Source organism: Apus apus, chromosome 14 (genome assembly GCF_020740795.1).
Source record: "Apus apus isolate bApuApu2 chromosome 14, bApuApu2.pri.cur, whole genome shotgun sequence".
In the NCBI taxonomy this organism is placed as follows: Eukaryota; Metazoa; Chordata; class Aves; order Apodiformes; family Apodidae; genus Apus; species Apus apus.
In genome coordinates, this window is record NC_067295.1 from 1,264,805 (window position 1) to 1,287,438 (window position 22,634).

Here is a 22,634-nt window from a genome sequence, read left to right on the forward strand (position 1 = left end):
GCTAAAATAAGGGTTTGGCCGAAGGAGATTCATCTGATACCAAAGAGCGAAGTTTATTGGGAATGAGTGGAGAGAGATCAGTGCAGCTTGTGCTTCTGAGCTGAATGACATTTTAACATTGCAAAGAGGACATGGGGGGAGAGAGGAGGGCTGGGCTGGAGGGCAGAGCAGCTTTGCTTTGGACGAGTTGAAGGCTGTTGGTGTTACAGGGAGTGATAAAGGATCTTCTAAACCAATGTTCCTTTTACAAGGACGATCTAACCTGATTTCAAACAGAAAATATTCTTTCTTACTTCTTCTTTCCTTTCAAGCTTTTCCGAAGAGAGACTAAACGATCTTTAAAATGTAGAAGTTGAGCACATCAATTGTGTGATTAATTATCAGTTCTTTGCCACTAGGAATGGATTTGGAAGTTCCTCATAATTTTTTTCTCTAAGTTAATTACTACTTCAGTCTTAAATTCTTTCTTAATTACTTCTTTGAACATGTACTAGTCCTGAATACTTTTTAATAAGGATATGTCAAATTTAGCAATACATTTGTCATGTCAGGAATGACTCTAGAGACGCTGCAGAATGGTCTGTGTCTAATGATGGTCCTCATCAGTCTCTGCACATCAGACAAAGCTTTGAGCAGCAAATGCTTTCTAGCTGGGGAAGGTGTTTTCTTTGGCTGGGTGAAATGCTCTGCTTTAACACACCAAACCTTCCAGTCTGGATGGAGGTTGGAGAGAGGCTTTTCTAAGGTCGAGCAATGGAAGAGTGACAAAATGAAGCTGAATGAAAGCTGAACATTGTGCTTTCTTTTTCTAGGGATCTTTCCCATAACAAGATTGGTATTTTAGATGCTCAGATGTTGGAAAGCCTGACTTCTCTGGCAAAACTGTAAGTACATTCTGTGCTCTTCCACCCCCCAGTTCCCTGTGCTCGTTTGTAAAGGTACCTGGAACACAAGCTTGGGAAACACCAGGTAGCCTTGATCTTGCTTGGCCTCTTCTGCTGAGCCCCAGATAGATGTGTCCATGGACTCCTTCCCCAGGGCATTGAGTTGCACAGTCCAGGATTTCCCTCATTGGCATTCAGAGAGTTGGGCAGGATTTGACCCACTGTGCTACTTGATGGAGAGGAGATCAGGGCAAGAGAACGAGATTTGTCACAAGGTGTGTGCTAGGAAATGGAAAATCACAATAAAGCTGCAGTGTCCAAATCCCAGTTAATCTTCAGGACAATTTGGGTACTGAGTCTGGGGTTCTTTGAGGAGGCCAGCACTAGCCAGGCAAAGGCCCAGTGTCCCAGAGGGAACAGGCTGCCCAGAGAGACTGTGGAGTCTCCATCCCTGGAGATACTCAAAAACAGTCTGAACATGGTTCTGGGCAGATTCTGCTTGAGCAGAGCGGGTGGGCCAGATGACTTCCAGGGGTCCCTTCCAACCTCAACCTCGCTGTGGTTCCATGACTTAGAGCCTGGGTGGACATTTTGCTGTCATATGCATGTGGCTGTCAAGACTCAAGGTGCTCAGAGGGCAACTAGTACCCAAGCAGAGGCTGATCCTGTGTGTTGGCCAGAAAGTTGTTACCAGCATCATAAACTTTCCTTTTTGTTTTCCCTCTTTTACAGAGATATAAGCCACAACAAGATTTCTACATTAGAAGATGGACTATTTGATAATTTATTTAATTTAAGTGAAATGTAAGTTCATCATCTTTGTTTTCCAGTTCTCTATTTAGACCTTTCCTTGAAACAGCTTGTCCCTTCCAAGTGGGGTGGGATGCAGGGCTGTTCTGGGGAGACCTGGGGTATGTACCCAAGCAAGCAGCTGCCTTTTGGGCTGTCTCCAGTTTCTTCCTCAAGCTGTGTCCTGCTCTTTGGTCCTGCTGGTGTCCTTCAGGCCTAACCTCTTCCCGGACTTTGCTTCTGTTTCCTGGAAACCTCCAACCTCTGCCACTGCCTTCCTGGCTTCCCTGATCTCTCACACCAGCTCTGCTGAGGTTCTTGTCCCTGGTCACACTTCCTGGCCCTGGTTGTATGTCACAACTTGGGACTGGAGGATCTGATGCAAAGGGCACTGACCTGCAACATGGGAGACCCTGACTGATGTCTAAGTCTTTTGAAGACACTGGAAGGTGTTCTCCCCAAGTGATTGAGGCTCTAAGGCTATGACTGGTTTTCAGTTGAAGCAATTAAAATCCATGCCATTTTGTGAAAGGCAGGAGGGGATGCCACACATTTGCAGGGGAGACACAAGAAGTGCCAGCACAGGGTGGCCATGATCTGAGAGAACCAAAGGATTCACCCTGTGCAGTTGCTCTTGGCCAGCAAGAAGAAAGCTCAACCCCACCTTCTCCCTGCAGGCAGGACACAAAGGGCATTTCCTGCTCTGCTTTTTTCCTTACAAGTGGCACCCAAAAGACAGAAGGATCCAGGCGAGGTCAGGGGAGCCCATCCCTGCTGAGGCTGATGGGCAAAGTGGTGCTTTCAGGATGAGCATCTTGGGCCCAGCCCCTGTGGCTGCCCAGCCCTGCTGGCCTCAGTGGGACAAGCAGCTTTCCGTCCCTGCCCTCTGCTCAGCTGGCTGCCGATGGCTGGCATGTGGATCAAGCTGAGCTGCAATTAAAGTTTCCATCATTTCATTAAGCTGCCATATGGAAAGATTACCATTGACTTTGCATTTCTTTTTTGACAGATCCGTTTTATTCTCTTAGCTCTCTTTTAGTGGAGCTGTCATTAGTCCCCCGTAGCTGGAGAGGCTGCCGCCGCCTCCCGTGGCTGTTGGGTGGCAGGCTGCTTTCAGTGTGAGGTTGTGCCTGGAATTTGCTTCTAATTGCAACAATTATTTGTAGAGGGGAAAAAAAAAGGTACTTGCAGTACTCGCCTAACTCTGGCCTCTAGAAAAATGGTGTTAATTATTGCTTGATTCCCTATTCATTAGCTCCCCTGGCAGTTGGTTCCGCAGGGTTTGGCTGCGGCGGCGCAGAGGGGAGCGGGGAGGGACCTGCTGCTGCTGCCGGGGGCACGCGGCACGTGCCACCTTCATCCCTGACCTTTGCCTCATCTCCCCCTTCCAGAAACTTAAGTTGGAACCCGTTTGTTTGTGACTGCAAGCTTTCCTGGCTGCCCCGCTGGGTGGAAGACAGGAAAGTGAGGGTTGCTGCGGCGTCGGACACGCGGTGTGCCCACCCCCCCGGGGTGGCAAACCTCTCCCTCTTCGAGGTCTCCTTCCTCAATGCTACTTGTGGTAAGGAAACGCTGTGGGCTGTGGTGGGGGAGAGGAACCAGTGGAAACCGTGGGCCCAAGGGCAGCTGGGGATCTAATCTCCATCTCTTCAGACTTCAAGTCACCAGTTGTAATCTAATTAAGCAAATAATGGTAGTGTGTGACTGTACTCTGGTGCCTGAAGAGTTGAGCTGGTCACACCAGGGGCTGAGATCAGCAAACTGCAGACCAAGATTGAGGCAGCCATCAGATGACACCAGCCTTAGCCTTTCTTTTTCTCAAGCTTTTAAGAGTCTGACTTTAAGCAGTGAAATCTCATTGGAGTTGATGGGACCTGAGGATGTGCTAAGCTGAATCTTTGCAGGTGCCAGGGCTTCACGTTGGGAGCATTGGATGATCCTCCAGCCCATCACCTGCTCTGGGTGCATTTTTCTGCCTGTCTTGGCTAGCAGAAACCTTGGGCAATGTTCAGCTGGAGGGTGGGAAGGGAGAGCCCTAAGAAAACTAATCCTTCCTTGATGCTCCACTATCTCTGAGCAAGAGAGGGGGAGAGTGCTCCCCACCTCAGGCACTGGGCATCTCTAATCCATGACAGGAGGATGATGAGGGAAGCAGAGCTGGTAGGAGCCAAGCTGAGCCCTGGGGCTCCCCAGAGCCAAGACCTTAGTGCTGCTTGCTCCTCTTTCCCCAGCAAGGCCACCCCAGCCTTGCAGCACCTTGCAGGAATTATCAAGAGGAATAACACCAGCACTGGTATTTCCCTTGGTGTTTAGTTATTTCCCTCTTCAACTACTTTGATTTAGTTTGGAAGCAATGTCGTGGGGTTGTCTCCTGGACAGTCAGCGTGGTGGGAGGAGGCTGGGGACAGCCTGCCAGCTACTGACGGCTGTTAATGACCAGCAGGAATGAAGATGTATGACCAGGCTGGTGTTAAAAAGCAAAGTAGTTCCCATGCCGAGGTCCTCCTCGTGGGACTTTTCTGAAGAAAAGTGTCTCAATGTGTGCAGGAGGGCCGTGGAGAAAGCTGGACAGTTGGATGGATGAGATACGGGAAGATCACGCAAGGCCGGAGAGCTGTGGAGATGTTTGGGGGGAGATGTTGTAGCAACCAGCAGAAACAGAGGAGCAAACATGGCTCGGTTGCGTGGGCAGAGCTGGAGAGGAGGCCAGGCGGTCCCAGCTGGGCCTCTGGGCTTGTGGCAGAGACACGTCCCAGCCCTTGGCAGCAGGGAGGGGGAAGTCAGCCCAAGGGATGAGCTGTGGCTCTGGGAACAGGGCGGCCGTGGCTGCCACCCCGGGCATGTCGTGCCCGTGGGGGTGCTGCTCCCTGTCACCAGCCGTGTCTTCTTCCACTGCATCCTTCCCAGGGATGCAAACCTGTCTGACCATCCAGGGGGGCAGGCTGTGGGTGGCACTGCCCTCCCTTCTGCCACCAGATTTTGCCTGCAAGCTCTTGGCCCTCCCCAGGGAGGAAGGTGGCTGCAGTGTCTGCCCAGCTCCAGCACACTGGGGAGCCTGCTGGTGTTTCCCTCGTGCACTGGAACGTGCTGCGTTGGACCAAGCCAAGGTACAACATTCTGTCTTGGTCTTACTTGGTGGCTGGTCCTGTGGGCTCCTCTGAGGGTCAGACTCAGCTGCTCCATGTCTCGTGGGACTGTCAGGCTCTGCAAAGACCCTTTTTATTTACTGAGTGTTGCTGCTCCATAAATCTGTGTGGCTGGCTTGTTATTTCTGTCATCATTAATTAGCATAAAGTGTTTGGAAATCGTTGCTGAGGGATTAAAGACTTCCCAGGCAAGTCCTAAAAAGGAAATGCTTGGAGTAGGAGCTGCCCAGGAGATGTCCATTCCCAGGAGTGTGAGGCCGTGTCTCTTGGAGGGTTTCACCAAGCTTTAGTGTCAGTTTGGAAGAGGATCTTCTGTTCTTTCCCCAGGAGCTCAATACATAACGTGTCTGACAAGCAACCACACCAAAGGGGCAGAACTTGTCATCCTCTTCACGTCTGTTCACCCTGGGAACCTCTCCGAGGAGACCTGCAGTGCCCTCTGTTATGCTGAAGACCAGGAATATGGAGGTTTCAGCCCCCAGGGGCAGTGTCTGTGTGGTGCTGCCCACGAAACAAACTCTTCCTCTGGTTGCTTGCCATTTTGCACTGAGCATTTGTCCGGGCAGGCCTGTGGTGGCCCATCACTTGTCCCCTCTCCCTTCCAGGCACAGTTGCCCGTGTCTTTCACAGGACTCCAGCCCCGGTACAGCCTCCACCAGGCTGTGCTCTTCAATGTCAGTATTCCCATTGCAGTCAGCACTTTACTGTGGGAATTTGGGGACCAGACAGAGGTTCTCAACAGCACTGGAAATGCAGCTGTCCACATGTATGCCTTACCTGGGCAGTACAATGTCACTGCCACCATCTTTGTGGGCACCAAGGTCTTAAATGTACAGGCAGAAATTGAGGTGGTGGCTCCACCCCAACAGTTAGAACTGCAGTGTCCTTCCTTGGTCAAGACAAATGAGAGTCTGGACATACAGATCCGCAACAGAGGTGGCACTGGCCTGGCAGTGTCCTACGGTGTCACCACGGAGGCTGGAGAGCTGGGCAGGGGTAAGCAGGGCTGGCTGGGTGGGTGCTGGGCACGGGAGGGGTGGCACTGGGTCCTGGGCCTTCCCTTTCCGTTCCTTCCATTGAGGAGAAAGAGATGACTCCTTTGAACACTCCTTCCTCCCCTGGCTGACCCAGCAGAGTTTTGCACTGTCCTGGGCCAAGAAGGTGACTGCAGAGAGTCCACTTAGAATCATAGAACCATTCAGGTTGGAAAAGCCCCTTGGGATCACTGAGTCCAACCATCATCCCTGCTCTACAAAGTTCTCACCTAAACCACATCCACCACCACCACATCCAAATGACCCCTAAACACCTCCAGGGATGGTGGCTCAACCACCTCCCTGGGCAGCCTGTTCCAGTGTCTAACCACTACTTCTGTGAAAGAGTTGTTCCTAATGTCCAGTCCATTCCCTCTTGTTCCGTTGCTAATTACCTGTGAGAAGAGACCAGCACCAACCTCTCTACAATGACCTTTCAGGTGGTTGTAGAGACTGATGAGGTCTCCCCTCAGCCTCCTCTTTCTCAAACTAAACATTCCCAGCTCCTTCAAGCGTTCTTCATAAGATTTACTCTCTAGGCCCTTCACGAGCTTTGTTGCCCTCCTCTGTCCTCGCTCCAGCACCTCGAGATCTCTCTGGAATTGAGGTGCCCAAAACTGGACCCAACACTCCAGCTGTGGCCTCACCAGGGCTGAGCACAGGGGGACAATCACCTCTCTGCTTCTGCTGGTCACACTATTTCTAATACAAGCCAGGATGCCATTGGCTTTCTTGGCCACCTGGGCACACAGTGGCTCAGGTTCAGCCGCTTGTCAGTGAGAACCCCCAGGTCCGTTCCTGCCAGACACTTTCCAGCCACACTTCCCCAGGCCTGGAGCGTTGCCTGGGGTTGCTGTGGCCCAAGTGCAGGGCCTGACACTTGGCCTTGTTGAAGCCCAGACCATTGACATTAGCCCAACAATTCAATCTTTCCAAGTCTCTCTGTAGAGCCTCCCTGTCCTCGTGCAGATCAACACTCCTGCCCAGCTTGGTGTCATCTGCAGCAAAGGGTGTCACTTCAACAGCAAAGGGGATTTATGGGCTTCAAGAAGGACAGGACTTTCCTGGATCTTTGCTGCCTAGATTTGATTGTTTTTTTGTGGACTTATAGAAAAGACATCATGTCTGTGTTCTTCTGCCTCCTGCAGCAGTTCACCCCATGTGTCCTCCTGATGGCTTGGTTTTCCCGGGCAATAACCACTGCTACCAGCTGGTGGTGGAGAAGGCTGAGTGGCTGGAGGCCCAGCAGCACTGCAAGGACCATGGCAGTGGAGATCTGGCTTTTGTGAGCAGCCCTGAAATCCAGAGCTTCTTGGTCGCTCATGTCATCAGGTAAGCAAGGATGGAAAGGGTTAAGGCTTCCTAGGGATACGTCTTGTGTTCCTGGGGTCACATCTGCAGAGGAGCTTGGAGGGGGGTCCTGCTGAGCCTGGTGCAGACACCCAGGCTGGAGAGACACACAGGCCCAGGCTAGGTCCAGGGAGATGGCAGGGGTGAGACACTGAGCAAGGAGGAGGGATGAGCAGAGCTTGAGCCCTTACTGAACTTGGCTTCTTCACTTAAAGACTGTGGTGGGAGGAAGAGGACTGGGGCAGAAAGGCTGGAAGTCAGAACTGGGAATTGCAGGATTGCTGCTGCTGGGCATCTTGTTCTCCATGTTTGTGCCTGTAGGTGTGTCTGAAATGGTGCAGGGTCAGAGCAAGGGGGCTGGGCTGGGCAGACCTCCCTGGGAGCTCAGCAAAACCTGCAGGGTGGGGTTGGATGGTGAAGATCAGGTGCTGATGTCCATCTGCCAGGTGTTCGGCTGCCAGGCAGGGCCTGAGGGTGGCCTTGCCACCAGCTTACTCCATCAGCAGAACTGCAGCAGGATTGTCCTGTGCAGGACACTGTGTCATCCAGCAGCCCCTCTGGCACAGCCCAGGCCAGTGCTGCAGCCCTGCCTCCCTGCACCTTCCTCGGCAGGACTGCAGCCTGGAGCCCAGACCTTTCTCCCTCTCCATTCTCCTCCTGGGATGGAGCAGTGCTGAGTGTCAGGCTCCAGGAGCCCCTGCTCCAACTCAGGACCTGGCTGTGATAAGCAGTGAGCACTGAACATGTCAGCCCTTGGGTAAATCCATCCCTCAAAGAGCCCTTCTGCAACCAGCCCTCTTTGGGGGAGAACGACCTGGAGAGCTATCAAGGGCCTGGCAGCTCTTGTCAGCACTCCCAGATGCAGATGTTGGAGATGGCCTCTTCATAAACATGGCCCAGAAAGCACATCTGAAGGGAGCAGCTGCTGGTGACGCAGGCTTTGAACTGTCCTGCTGAAGTTCTGACAGCCCCTTCTTCCCAGACTTGTATCTGTGCCCTGTTCCCTTCACACTGGGATTTATCCTGAGATTGCAAACATGTGGTCCCTGCTCTGGGGAAGAGGAGTCTGTCCCTTCCCATGGGTTAGGGACTGGTCACTGGGTGTGCTGAGTTGCCAGGCGTTGCATGCAGGGCTTTCCATGGGCAGCAGCACCAGGAAGTCATGAGATCTTGGAGGGGAACGAGCCGCCCAAGCTGTTTCCCAGCTGCTGCCCCACGTTGCTCTCCTCCCCACCCCCCTTTATTTCATGTATTTATTTTATTAATCCATTCAGATCAACATGAATGAGGCAGTTCCAGGATGCGATTTCCCGGGTGATAAAAGACAAACCAGCCGAGCTGCAGGTTTTTGGAACATGCAGCCTCCGTAGTTTCTTGTGGGAAAATGACAGAAGCAGGGATCTGTTTCTCATTAGAGCAGCAGCAGGGACTGCTCCTCTCCTTCGCTCCTGTCGCTTGATGGCCTTCCCAGAGGCACTTTGTGCTGAGCTGCTCCCCTCCCCGTCTCTAGAATCAGGGTGCTCCAGCTCAACCCCTTCCAGGGGACCCCACTATCCCCACTCTCCCCTTCCAAGCCTCCCCAGGCTTCTTTCTGCTCCTGCTTCCCTGAGCAAAGCAGCTCATCCTTCCTCAGAGGCAGAGGGGTGGCCACATCTGGCTGCAGCCAAGCATGGCCAGATCCCTCTTGTTGCTCTTCGCAAGGTGGCGGGGCAGGGGTGGGAAGCCAGCCAGCCTTTTTCTGCTCTGGGTGGTGGTTTTTGTTGTTTTTTGGTTTTTTATGACTTGCAATTAGATCATAGCTGGAATTAGAAAAGGAAAATCTCTATCCAGTTTCAGTGAGGGCAGCGAGAGGCGGTTTCTGAGCCCGCTCTCCTGGTGCCGCCAGCGGCCGGGAGCGCAGCACGGCGGTTATTTATGTTTTAATCTTCCTCGCAATGAAAACTACTGATTCACAGAGCAGTTATTTTTGTCGTCGTTTTTCAGCCTGACCTCATTAATCATTTCATCCAGCCTGGTGAGCCCGGGGATGGAGAGGCACCAGTTACCTCCCTGGTGTGCCGTTGTACCCCCAGGGAGCACACGGGAGCAGAGGGGTGAGGATGTGGCAGAATTGATCACAACCTGCTGGGGGGAGCATGGAGGAGAGGATGGGGGCCTTGGGGGTGCACCATGAAGCTGCCCCCCCCCAGTTAATATGGAACAAATGCCTCACTTTCTACTGGGTATGATTAGAAACAGTTGGCCAGGCTGTTTGTGGCTCTGAGAGACCACTCGTTGCTTTCCACCAGGATCTCTGTTGGGATCCAGCCAGTTTCCAAGTGTGGAAGGGACATTTCATCTTCCTAAAATGATCTTGGCAGCTCCTCGTGTGGGGCTTCATCTGCCTGCAGTGCTGCCTCTGCTGCCTGTGTCTGGTCCCCCCGTGGCTGCTGCCTTTCCCTGCTGCCTGAGGAGCTGATCGTGTCCCAGCAGCACCGTCAGAGATCCCTCGATTTGCACAGGAGCTCCCAGACCTGGCACCATCCAAGGCTTAATCCTCCACTGGTGCCAGTTCCACTTGGCGGTGGAGAATTGACTAGTGGCAAATTCCTCAGGTCTGCAGAGATAAAGCTAAAGTTTTCTAAAGGAAGCAGCTTTTTCAGACAGTTGGATAGGGCCATACCAATCCTCTGAAGTCCTGTCTCAATGTGGGCTTCAGGGTGTCTGTGGGGGGCATTCAAGCTGCTGTGCAGGCAGGACAGCTCCACAGAGGGCTCTCAGAGGGGGTCTGAGGTTCAACCTGCTTCCTTTGCAGACAGTCCCACTTTCCTGGGCTGTGCAGGGTTTACTCCCCATCAAGATAGCTGCTCTCAGCCCTTCCAGCACCCTGGAGTGGCTCTGGCCCCCCGTGCCCGCTGGGCAGGGTGTTACTAATAAAGATACTGATGCAAAGGAAGCAACTCCAGCTCGGGGAAGCAGGCGATGGGCAGTTGGAGGGAGCACGGGGAATTCTGCACCTAACAAAGCCTCATGGTTCTGCTCTCCAGTCAGTGTGATCTCAGCACCCTCTCTGACGTCAGTTGTGGCTGGTATGAATCAGTGTGTCATGAGCTCTGTTGTGCTGATGGAGCCTTTCACTGGCTCCTCTTGTGACCTGGGCAAGAGAGCCTGGCTTTGTGGGAAAGTGGTGCTGTGAGGCCACGGTCATCAGGGATCTGCCTTGGTGGCACAGTGCCACCCGGAGTGGCTTCTCCCTCCAGCTGCACTGCACTCTTCTGCTGGTGGTGATGGCTCTGTTTGCATCCTTGTGGCTCAGCAGTCCCCTCGGTGTCTCAGAGGGCAGGTGGCTCTCAGTAGCTCTTAGTACAGAGGTTTGAAGGTGTGACAGATGGCAGGATGGTGTGCTGTGAGGGAGCTGGGACTGAAGAGCCAGGTTCTGGTGGTTGAACGGAGACTGAAATCCTTTACTAACTAAAAGGCTCCATTCAACTCAGCCTGTGACACCTGGTTGAAGCTGTTGGTAAGATCATTATTTTTACAGAGAACCACAGATGGCACCTCTCCCAGATCTTTCTGATACTCATGATTTCCTGAAATCCATCCCCCCCCCCCTTATTTTTTTTTGAAGGAGCCTCGATGTCTGGATTGGATTCAATGATTTTGCAAGCACTGGAGCACAGCAGAGAGGCGAAGGATTTAATCTGGAGAGCTGTCAGAACTGGCTGCCAGGAGAACCCCATCCCTCCAACGCTGACCACTGTGTCCGGATGGGCCCAACAGGCCAGTGCAACACAGACCTGTGCATGGCCAAGCACAGCTATGTCTGCGAGTACAAGCCAGAAGGTGAGCTCTGCTCCTCTCCTCCTGCCCATCCTGCTCACCAGCCCGTGCCAAGGGAAAGCAGAGCTGCGTGGAGCATCTGAGCAGCACCCCAGACAAGAGGGACTGGCGACAACCATGATATTCCCAATAGAAGCTTAACTGATAAACTTCCAGAAACCTGGTCTTGGCCCAGAGAGGAGAATTTGGCCCACTCCAATGTTTGCCATCAGTAGAAGTAGAGAGAGGAGCAAAGCTCTGAGGCAGAGCTTTGGAAATAGCTTTCCTCTTTTATTTGAGCAGTCCAGGATCTGAGGGCGTGGTGCTGCCCTGGGGGCCCTTGCTGTCCCTGTGGCATCTCATAGTTTGTGAGATGATGGAGTCTCATGACTTAAAAGTCTATAGAGCCTTGGAGATCCTTTTCCTGAGCTTTTATGTGCTGTGCAGGTTTGTGTTTCTGCAGCCTCCAGAATCTCCCAAAGTGGTATAGGGAGTAAGAAAGAGATGTAGAAGGGGTGTGAAATACAGCAGAAGATTTAGGTAAGAAGGAAAATCAGCACTAAGAAGAGAACCCATGGCCCTGGTGTGCTGGTCGTGCTCAGTCCCCAGCACCTGGCCTGGCTGGGAAGGAGCCAGAGGTGTTTGCTGCTGGTGGAAACCAACTGGCTTGCAAATGCAAACATCACTTGTGCAGGATGAGAAAGAAATCAAAACACCTGTAAGATGAAGGAGGAAACTACAGGATCACAGCAGCTGCTTCTCCAGTGAAGCTGGAGTTAGAGATCTTTGCATGGTCCGATCCTGCTCCAGCTTTGCTGTGCAGTGTGAGAGGGCACGAGCAGGGGGAGGGAACAGGTTCAGGCCTTGCTGAGTCTCATGAGCTTTGTTCACATCTTTCTTTTGTAAACAGGAGTTCTCTTAAATGCTGAAAACTTCTTTGTGGGTGACCCTATGTTTGACACACACGAGGCTGTGAGGAGCGTGACAGAAGATGTGCTGTCAGCTCCCTGGCAAGCTGTGGAGGTAAGAAGGGTTTGCTGCTCCTGCTGCTGCAGAGGGAGCCCAGGGAGATGCAGGCAGGTCAGAGCCTTGTTCCCTTTTGCAGGTGATGGTGTTCCCTGAGCTGGCGTTCAGGAACGAGGGATATTTGACTGCCCTGGAGTTTGTGACACAGGATCTGCATCAGCCTGTTCAAGTGAGGTTCCAGGTGCATAGACCAATAGATGGAGAAGGTGAGGCAGCTCCTCTCAACACTTGTGGTATTGTTGGAGCTGGTGCCATCAGGACCATGTAAAACTGACTGTGTGGCCTTCTTGTGGCCTCTCTGTCTTCAAAGGAGAAGCTTTGAAGCCTTGAAGGCTCAGAGATTTGGTTCTATATTTTGAGGAGACTAAGGTGCAAAATGAGCAGGTTGTGGTTGGACAGCCTGAGGTTGCCTTCGAGAAGGGGTTGTCCTGGCGCAGTTAATAGAGGGAGACCTGTCTCAATGTGTGAAGAAAATGTGAGTATAAGGAACACGTGTAGAAGTGAATTAGTATTCTGAGCTGTACTTTTATACGTTGGGAAGACGTGACATGTCAAATGGGGATGTGTTCTGGTCCATCTGGCCCCACAGGTTAACAAGGAAGAACATTTTCCTGAGCCTGTTTCTTCCTGATGGATGAGATAATCTAACAATCCTTCAATTCTTGTACAACAGCTCGATAGTCACAGTTTTGGCAGCAGTTAATTTTGCAGCAGAATGTTTGCTGTAGCCCTGGGGTTGGCTGGTTACAAAGGGATATTTTTTGACACTGAAAAGCTGATACTTCGACATGGAAACATTAACTTAAGAGAAGTTGCTTAATGTGTTTTCAAGGTCAAAGCCAGCTCTGCTTTTGCTTGGACTCGCTTTCGTTTCATCGTAGATCACTTTCAGAATGGGAATTGGTGCATTCCCACTGGAAAAGAGACTGATTTTGTTTTTAACATTCTTTGTACCTTTCTGAAATTCTCCTGTAAAACAGGACACTTGTCTCATGTGGTACCAGGATCTGTTGTGGCTGCAGCTTTTACTAAGAGTGGAGAAAACTGGTGAATTTGGAGTGAAGGAGAAGTGCACTAGAAGTGTTACTTGTCAGGATAGTGATCTTTGCTTTCCCTTTCACTTCTTCCAGATTACCAGGAGGGAGAAAATACTACAGAACCCTTTCCCACTGCTCAGGATGATGGGAACTGGACTCTATTTGAATGTCCTCCTGGTTTCCAGTGGTGTCATTTGACTAATTTGTGCTCATCACTTAACAACTGCTGCAACACGACCGAGTGTGCCAACAGTTCTCTTGCCAGCAGCCCTGCCCCTGCCTCCCTTCAGCACGATGGAAGCCAGCTCAGCTACGAACTCCTCAAGGAATTTCTCTTCACAATACCAGCTGGCCCTTCTTCCCAGTATCTGGTCAGTGTTTATTAGCTGCCATAACCAGTGAGTAGGTGGGGCAGTTTTCTCCTGAGTGCTTTGGCTAAATAGAGCATAGTTCCCAGCTTGCAGATGGAGATACTGAAGTCCACTCCAATGAAATGTCTTGCCCAGTGCCACACATGCCACCACTTTCTATCTTACCTGCTCTGAGCCATGGACTCCCTGCCCTAACCTGTTGCAATCACACAGTTGGTCAAAAGGCTGCACTTAGGCAGTGGATACAGAGCGTAAAGCTGACTCCTGTGTTAGCACATCTGATTCAGAGTAGCTGAGGAGAGCAGAGTGGTGCAATGTCTCCCCGTGCTGTGTTCAGATTGGCAGCTTTTCTGCTGGTTTCCACTTGGCAGTAAATCCAGCTGTTTTGCCCAGGCAAGAGTTGGGTGCTGAGCGCTCTTAATTTGAGGCATTAATCAAAAAATGTCTCCTCTCTCTGCAGGTCACATTCAGAAAAGAAAGTATTTTTGTCAGGGCCAAGGACATCTTCAGTATCCAGCACGATGCAGGCTTGGGCTCCCTCCTCCAGTGCCAGCCAAGCACCACATCCCCTTACAGAACCAACGTCTTCAGCACGAACTCCTCGGAGTGGGCAGGGGGCCTGTCTGGCAGCCCCACTGGTGCCCCCTGGATGAACAGCACTGTCTGCTCTCTCCGGGTTCACTACGCTGAGGAGCAGCTGGTCCCAGTGATCAGCCCCTCCAACGCGGGGCTGGAGCACCCAGGTCGCTACACGGTCAGAGCCAGCGTGGACAACGGGGTCTTCAGCACCAACCTGTCCTGCAGTTTCTGGGTGTCTTCCTGGGTGTCAGGGCTGCGTGTCATCCACCCAGCCCCTCAAGGCAGCAGGGTCTACCTGCCATCCAACCACACTACCTTGGTGGTCAAACTCTCCTCGGGGGTGAACGCAACAGCCAGCTGGCTGGGAGACAACCACACCTTCCCCTTCCAAGGGTCCTGCCCCGCGGCTGTGGCAGCGCTGACAGCAGAGTGTGCCAGGGAGACCAACGACACCTGGTTTGCAGTGGTGACCCTGGGCGGGCTCAGGGAGGGGCTGAGCACCCACGTGCTTGTTGCAGAGAATGCCGTGAGCTCCCAGAACATCACGGTGATGGTGAAGGTGGAGGAGCCCATCCGTGGGCTGCGGGCCACCCCGGACCCCGAGAGCAGAGTCCTGCTGAATACGCGTGTGGTGAGTGATCGATGGCTGCTGCTCTCATCAGTTGGTAGCAGTTTTAGCCTTTCCTGCTGTGGGTCTGGCTGGGGAGGAGGGCTGGGCTGCCCTGGGGGTAGCTCTGCTTGCTGCTCTGCCTGCTGCCGGCACGGGCTTGGGCAGAACGCACTGGTGCTCTCCAGCAGAAGGCAGCTCAGCTGGACCTCCACTTGAATCCCCTCAGAGGTAAGGCAGCACCTCTTCAGAGAAACAGAGGCATTAGGAAGGGCCAGTACTTAACTTTTGGCTTGTCAAGGTAGTTACTCCTTTCAGTGTTTATATTTACTCTACTAAACCCTCTCACCACCTGGCTGAAGCTATAAAAATGTTTCATCCATCAAAGTTACTTTGGTGTTTGCAGCTGCTTTTTTTTTTTTTCCTTCCTCCAATTGCTTGTTCCCAGAGCTGCAGCCAAGCCCTGGGAACCTGTTCAGTAGCTGCCCCTCAGTACCTGTGAAATGCTCTGTTCAGTCTCTGGCTGCTTAGGGCAGAACCCTGTGCCTGTTGGTCTCACCCTTCCTGGCTACCACAGTCTGCTCAGGAGACACTGTGAGAGCGAGGAGGGAGCCCACCCTGTCCTGGGCAGGTCAACCATTTCAGCCTTTGGGTCAGGCACCATCAATGGATGAGGGTCAGAGACTCCCCTTACAGGGAACTCAAGCTGTTGCTACAAAGATATCAGGAGGTTTTTTAGCCAGCAAGAAAGAGACCTGATCAGAAGAGCAGAGCACTGGGGGGTGGGAGCAGGCAGTGTGGGTGCTGCTGCCAGCTCCCCTCTTGGTTTATGGAGTCAGGGTTGGCATTTCTTGTGCAGGATGGTGCAGCTCTGTGTCATGCTCTGAGGCTTACAGGTGTGTGGTGCCCCCCAGTCTGGCTCTGCTCCCTCTCCAGTTCAGCTGGAGGTCTCCAGGGAAGTGCTGTGCATGCTTTTCCCTTCCACTAGTGTAAAATGTCCTCATGCCTTTCAGAGCTACGTCCCTGTGATGGAAGCTGGGTCAGATGTGACCTTCCGATGGACAGTAGATGATAAGCCATCTTTCACTTTTTACAATGTTGTCTTCAACGTTATCTACCAAAGCCCAGCTGTGTACAAGCTTTCGGTAAGCCAAGGCCTTTCCCACGATACCACTTCCATCCTGGGTTTCCACCTCTTCCCACAAACTAAGCAGGAAAAGCAGCAGGGAGAGGAGAAGGCAGAATTGAGCTGAGGAGGTTTTCACTGTGCTCCTAATGAGCTCATTTGCTATTTCTCACTGAGCTGCTCTTGGAAACACAAGAGTCAGTTTCTTCCTGTTCCTCTTTCACAGCTGACCTCGCTGTCTTCCTCCTCTTTGCCTTCTCCTCTTTCTTCCATGTGCTCCTTTTTGTTCCTGGAGTGTCAGTCCTTACTCCTTCCCAGCAGGAATGAGGCAGGGAGCCCAGCTGCAGGGTGCCAGCCACTGCTTTGGCAGGAGATGTGGATTTGGAGCCTGGCAGGGGCAGGATTCAAACCTGTCTTTCATAGGCAGGGCAGAACTTCTGCCACAAGCTCTTCTGGTCTGTGTCCTGTTCACTTCCTGCTGGTGTAGACTGGAGTACTGGGTTTTGTCATAACCCCAGAGGAGGATAGAGCAGAGGGTCTGGGCAGAGCGAGGTATCTGTTGTGGAACAGGAGTTTATCTCTGGCCAGAAGATCATTCTGTACCATGCCCTGTGCTGCCATTCAGTGTCCTGGTATGGCTCCAAGCTGCTTGAGCCATTTGCAGGGTGGCTACTGGCTTCCTGGGGACACCCCAGCCCCAGCTCTGAGGGCACGCTGGCACTAATTTGCTTGGTGCAGCACTATGCTGAGAAGCACTAATTTGCTGAGTGAAGCACCGTGCTGACAAGCCTGGGTTGCTCTTACTTACAGAGTTGACAAGGAGGCATTAGTCTGGGGTGGGAGGTCTCTATTCAGCTGGGTTGGAAGGATCCCTTCTGTCAGCAGCTCAGCTCTCCTGCAGGTGAGGAGGTGACAAGATGCTTTGCCATAAGGTGCCATGTCAGTGTTACATGCCTAGATAATCTGGAGGCTCCTGCTCTACTTCTGTCTGGTCCCTTCAGTCTCTTGCCCATCCGTTCTCCCTTTTCATCCTCTGTCCAACTTTACTCTCCTTCTCTGTGCCCACTACACCCAGGATGCTGGAGCTGCATTGGGCATCCTTGGTTTTATGAGTCCATCCCCACTCTCTGTGCTTGGAGCCACTCATCTGCCACTGTCCCAGGGAAACTGGGTGGCTGTTGCCCTCTTGATGGCAGCAAGTGCCTGTGCTCAGCAGCTGGAGACAGTGTGCAGGGCCCCTTGGAGCAGGCAAAAGGGTGACTGGCAAGTTCAGAGCCAGAGGAGTCTCAGGATGAGAAGCTGTTCTCCTTGTCCTGTTGCTGTAGAACCAGTCTTTCCTTGGTCTGACTTTAGTGGTGATGTGGTGGTTCCAGCAAGGAGTGGCTTTGTCAGGTAGGTGGCCTTCCACTCTCTGCTGCTTTCCAGTGCCTTCTAAGGCTATTGTCCCTGCCTCCCTGTCCCACAGGCTATTCCTGTCTGACCTAACCTGATCTCCTTCCCTTGTGGGCCTCAGGAGAGGGCAGCATGGCAAGGTGATCCCAAATCCATTCTTTGTCCCACTGTCCTTCCCAGCTCACTGCCTCCAACCACGTCAGTAACTTTACGGTCAATTACAATGTCACGGTGGAGATGATGAATAAGATGAAGAACCTGACTGTGGTGGGTGTCCTGCCAGTCCTCCCTCAGAACAGCACCGTGGAGCTGACAGCAAGAGTTCAGGTTGATTCAGCTGTGGATGCTCTGTTCCTGTGAGTCCTTTGCAAGTTGCCCAAACTTGGGATCATGCTGTGTGTAGCTCTCCTGTCTTGCCTGCACTGTTTCCCCTCCCAGGGCCAGCTGGTGTCAAATGGCCCATTTCTCAGTTGCTCTTTAGTTAATTTCATATCCCTACAAGTGTGGTTCAGACACACTGGCTGGGACCTGTAGTTCAGGCTAGAAGACATTTCTTTTAAAGGACTACAGCCTTGCTTGAATACTGGGTTCCTGCTCTTCTTGCCTGTGCTGTACTCCTCTCACAGCAACAGTTCCACAGCACTGGGCGCAGCTGCTGCTTTCATCCTTGGCATTACATGGTCTGTGGCTTTTCTGAAAACCCAGCCCTGAGCCTGGGAGACAGCCTGGACCAGGCCAGGGCTCCTGGGGGTTTTCTGCGATTCTCCTGCTGTGCAGTGTAACATGGTTTGCATGTTTCTCCAGGTGGGATTTTGGAGATGGTGTCCAGGAGACATACCTGTTCACACCTCCCTACAACAAGTCATTCCTTGTTCCTGATCCCAGTGTCCACGAGGTTGTGATTGAGCACAATGTTTCACACATCTATCAAGAGCCAGGTAAGATCAGAGTTATTCTTTGGGCAAGAAGGGGCTCAGAGGTTTTTGTTGCAAGGGGGTTACAAGGCACCTTCCAGTAAAACCATGGCTTGAAAGTCCTTAGCTCACTCCTGGGCAAAAAGCCAGAGTGATTGGAAGTCCCCAGCAATTGCCATCCTCTGTAACCTCAGGAGAAGGTTGTCCATGCTGTAAGAAGCAGATCCATCTCACACAGTCCCCTTTTTGGGCAGTCTCAGCAGATAGATGGGTGCTGATGGGGGGATGGGGAGCCCTGCTGTGGGCAGTGGGAGGGGGGGCTGTTCTGGGAGCAAACAGGAAAAAAATCTCCCAGCGTCTGTTGGATTCGTGTTTGGTCCTGATGTGCATAGCCTGGTTGTAATTCCTCCTTGCACCACTGAGGAAGCTGTTGCATTAATACATCATAGCATCATAAAATCATTTTGCTTAGAAAAGACCTTTAAGATCATCAGGTCCAACTGTTAACCCAGCACTGCCAAGGCCACCACTACCCCCTGTCCCTCAGCACCATGTCCTCATGGCTGGTCTTCTTCCGCTCTCTTCCAATGCAGGTGAATACATCCTGATGGTTGTTGTGTCAAACCAGTTTGAGAACCTCACCCACTTGACCCCAGTTCAGATCCACAGTTACCTGATGGATGTGAAGATGGAAGCAGAGGAGGATGTTTTAGTTGTGAACCGTCCGGTCACCTTCAGAGCCGATCCGCTGCCATCTCCTCATGGTGTGGTGTACACCTGGGACTTTGGGGATGGGTCCTCACAGTTCACAGCCAGCCAGCCTACTGTGACCCACAGCTACCCCAGGAGGGGGGTGTACAACATCACCGTGACAGCCAACAACACTGTCAGCAGCGTGGAGACAGTCGAGTGCTACCAAGTGTTTGAAGAGATAACTGGGCTCCGTGTTTCTGCAGAGGAGGCAGCAGAGCTGGGGGCCTCTGTGACCCTCAATGCCTCGGTGCTGACAGGGGACAGCATCACCTGGATATTTGACATGGGGGACGGGACGGTGCTGAGGAGTCAGGAGCCTGTGGTAGAGCACACGTACGTAAAGGACATCAACTGCACTGTGAATGTGACAGCTGTGAATCCTGTCAACTCCGTCTCCCAAACCGTGCCTGTTCGGATCTTCGTCCTGGAAGTGCTCAAAATAGAGCCTGCTTCTTGCATCCTTGAGCACCCCGACGTGCAGCTCACTGCCTACGTGACGGGGAGTCCTGCTGAATACATCTTCGACTGGACTTTTGGAGACGGCTCGTCCAACGTCACCGTCAGTGGGGACCCTGTGGTGATGCACAACTTCACCCGAAGCGGGACGTTCCCCCTCTCCCTGACTCTCTCCAGCAGGTTTAACAAGGCTCACTACTTCACCAGTGTCTGTGTGGAGCCAGAGATTGTCAATGTCACCCTTCTCCCTTCCAAGCAGTTTGTGAGGCTCGGTGAAGAGAGCAGCTTCCAGGTCAGTGCCCTGCCCCTCTACCAGTACCGCTACCGCTGGGATTTTGGGAACAATGAGTCCACTAGATCGAGTGGGACTGAAGTCACCTACACCTACAAGAACACAGGGGTCTTCCTGGTCACGGTGACCGTCTCCAACAATGTCTCTTTCAACAATGACACAGCATTTGTGGAAGTGCAGGAACCAGTTGGGGTAGCAAAGATTGAATATAATGGGACGGACGTTTTGGAGCTGAACCAGGTCTACCTGTTCTCTGCCAGCATGAATGGGACCAAAGTGAGCTACTGCTGGGACTTTGGAGATGGCACTACGCAGCCTGGGCAAAGTGCTACCCACTCCTACAACAGCACTGGCCATTATACCATTAGTGTGATGGGCCAGAATGATGTGAGCTTTAATGAGACCACCATCGACGTCACGGTGAAGTGTCGGCTCCAGGGGCTGACCATCAATGCCAGCAGGACCGTGGTGCCATTGAACGGGTCGGTGAGCTTTGTGGCCACACTTGTGGCTGGCACTGCCACCCGCTACTCGTGGATCCTCTGTGACCGGTGCACTCCCATCCAAGGCTCCTCCACCATTTCCTACACTTTCCGCTCCGTGGGGACATTCAATGTCATCGTGACAGCAGAGAACAAGATCAGCTCCTTGCAGGACAGCATCTATGTCTACGTCCTGGAGCAGGTTGAGGGTCTGCAGGTGGCTAGCAGTGACCTGGTGGAGGGCATGTATTTCCCAACCAACAAAACACTCCATTTGCAGGCAGTGGTGAGAGAGGGAACAAACATCTCTTACAGCTGGGTGGCCCAAAGGGATGGCAATACTGTGCAGACCTTCATTGGGAAGACCTTCTCCTATAGTGTCCTAGAAGCTGGAAACTACACTGTCTTTCTGAAAGCCACTAATATGCTGGGCTATGCAACTGCTAACAGGACACTGGAGTTTGTTGAAAGCATTGGTCTCCTGAAGCCTCATGCCTTCCCTAACCCAGCTGCTATTAACGCCTCTGTTAACATAAGTGCCACGGTAACCAGGGGCACGGGCATCACCTATGTTTGGTACCTGGAGGATGGCTTCTCTCCTGTCACCTCTGAGCCCTTCATCGTACACTCCTTCCAGAGCCCTGGGGTGATAGAGGTTGTCATTGGAGCAGAAAACAAGCTGGATTCAACCAATGCAACAATTTATATCTGTGTGGAGGAGGTCATCGAGGGGCTGAGTATAGGGACCGCAGAACTGGACTGCAGGTACGTCTCATCAGGCTCCACAGTGGTCTTTGAGGGGGAGCTGCAGAAAGGGACTGAAGTGGCATGGCTTTGGGAGGTGCCAAATGGCACGTTGAGTGGGCAGTCCGTGGCAGTCCTGTTCCCCACCGCGGGGTTTTACACCGTCCATCTGAACGCCTCGAACGACATCAGCTGGGCCCTGGCCAGCAGGAATATCTCAGTGCTGGACAGGATTCAAGGACTGGAAGTTCTTGCCAGCAAGAAGGTGGTGGAGCCAGGGGAAAGGGTCACCTTTGTGATCAGGATGTTGTCAGGAACCTCTGTGAGTTACTTGGTGAGCATCAGTGGGGACTACTCTGTGGAGCTCAATGGCTCCAGGTACACGCACGAGTTCACCAAGAGCGGTGATTATTTGGTGACAGTGACAGTGCAGAACCAGATCAGCATTGCACATGCCCAGGTGCTCATCTCTGTCCTGGAGGCCATCCACGATGTCAGGCTCCTGAACTGCTGTGAGGAAGGCATAGCCACGGGCACAGAGAAGAACTTCAGTGCCCAGGTGGGAAGTGGCTCCCGTGTGTCATTCTCCTGGCAGTTCTCCCTCTGGAAAGAGCAAGGCCGATCCGTGGTCACTGTGTCAGGAGAGACTGTTTCCTACACTCCAGAAGCTGCAGGGCTGCTCAAGATTCACCTCCATGCCTTCAATGACTTGGGAGGTGTCAATATCACCAGAACCATCCAAGTCCAAGACCCCATAGTGCAAGTCTCCCTCATTGCCTCCAATGCCTTTGTCAATAGGACAGCGCTGTTTGAAGCAGCAGTGGTGCCCAGCAGCAGGAGTGTTGAGTTCCTGTGGACTTTTGGGGATGGCTCTTCCACTCAAATGACCAGGGTTCCAGTGGCCAACTATTCTTACCTGAGCCCTGGGGATTACCTCGTGGAGGTGAATGCCACCAATCTCATCAGCTTCTTCATAGCCCACCTAACTGTCACTGTCAAAGTCCTGGAGTGCGAGGAGCCGGAGGTGGAGTTGGCCTTGCCCCCTCAGGTCGTCATGAAACGGTCGCAGAGGAACTACCTGGAGGCACAGATTGACCTCCGAGGGTGCATCAAGTACCAGACAGCCCACCTGTGGGAGATCTACCGAGCACCCAGCTGCATGTGGAACTTGGATAACTCCAGCCGGATCCATCTGCCAAACGTTGATGTGAACAGGCCCCAGCTGGTGATACCAAAGCTTGCCCTGGAAGTTGGGAACTATTGCTTCATCTTTATTGTCTCCTTTGGAGACACCCCACTGTCCAAAAGAATCTTTGCCAATGTAACTGTGATACCGAGTAAGCTGGTCCCCATCATTGATGGGGGGTCATACCGGGTATGGTCCAACACTCAGGACTTAATCTTGGATGGGGAGAAATCCTATGACCCGAACTTGGATGATGGTGAACAGACTCCGTTGTTGTACGAATGGTCTTGTACCTCCTCCTCCAAGGTAAGAGCAGTTTTGTGGTCATTTGGGAGCCCCAGCTGCACGTCGGCTCCATTACAAATGTGTCAGGGTTGAAATGATGTTGAGGGGAGCTTTTGGGAGCATCTTGAACAAAGCTGCTCCAGAAGGAGGGTTGCAAAGGTGTCCCAGTGCTGCAGCCCCTGGGCAGGGCAGAGGTGCTGGCACTGGAAGCTGAGGCATTCACATGCTGCTTCCTTTGTACTTGGCTTCTGGTTCATGGTTTCAGTGTCACTGCTTCCATAACCTGGAAGCTTTACAGAGCTGCTGGTTCCAGCCCAGGAGCTGAGGGCTCTGGTCCTGCTCCCATCAGCAGTTCAGTGTCTCTGATTTTAGCAGGGGCCAAA

At 52.5% G+C, this 22,634-nt stretch overlaps 1 protein-coding gene across 1 annotated transcript in view; it reads left to right on the plus strand.

Annotated features, from left to right (window-relative positions):
- PKD1 (polycystin 1, transient receptor potential channel interacting) overlaps positions 1-22,634 on the plus strand; it is an 89,402-nt gene that overhangs the window by 34,900 nt on the left and 31,868 nt on the right. The window contains exons 2-15 of the mRNA XM_051631717.1: positions 813-884; positions 1,617-1,688; positions 3,065-3,234; positions 5,147-5,815; positions 7,002-7,185; positions 10,811-11,025; positions 11,912-12,024; positions 12,107-12,233; positions 13,158-13,435; positions 13,896-14,645; positions 15,635-15,766; positions 17,320-17,495; positions 17,944-18,077; positions 18,647-22,272. Coding sequence (XP_051487677.1) covers positions 813-884; positions 1,617-1,688; positions 3,065-3,234; positions 5,147-5,815; positions 7,002-7,185; positions 10,811-11,025; positions 11,912-12,024; positions 12,107-12,233; positions 13,158-13,435; positions 13,896-14,645; positions 15,635-15,766; positions 17,320-17,495; positions 17,944-18,077; positions 18,647-22,272 — 6,718 coding nt within the window. The remainder of the gene's footprint in view (positions 1-812; positions 885-1,616; positions 1,689-3,064; positions 3,235-5,146; positions 5,816-7,001; positions 7,186-10,810; positions 11,026-11,911; positions 12,025-12,106; positions 12,234-13,157; positions 13,436-13,895; positions 14,646-15,634; positions 15,767-17,319; positions 17,496-17,943; positions 18,078-18,646; positions 22,273-22,634) is intronic.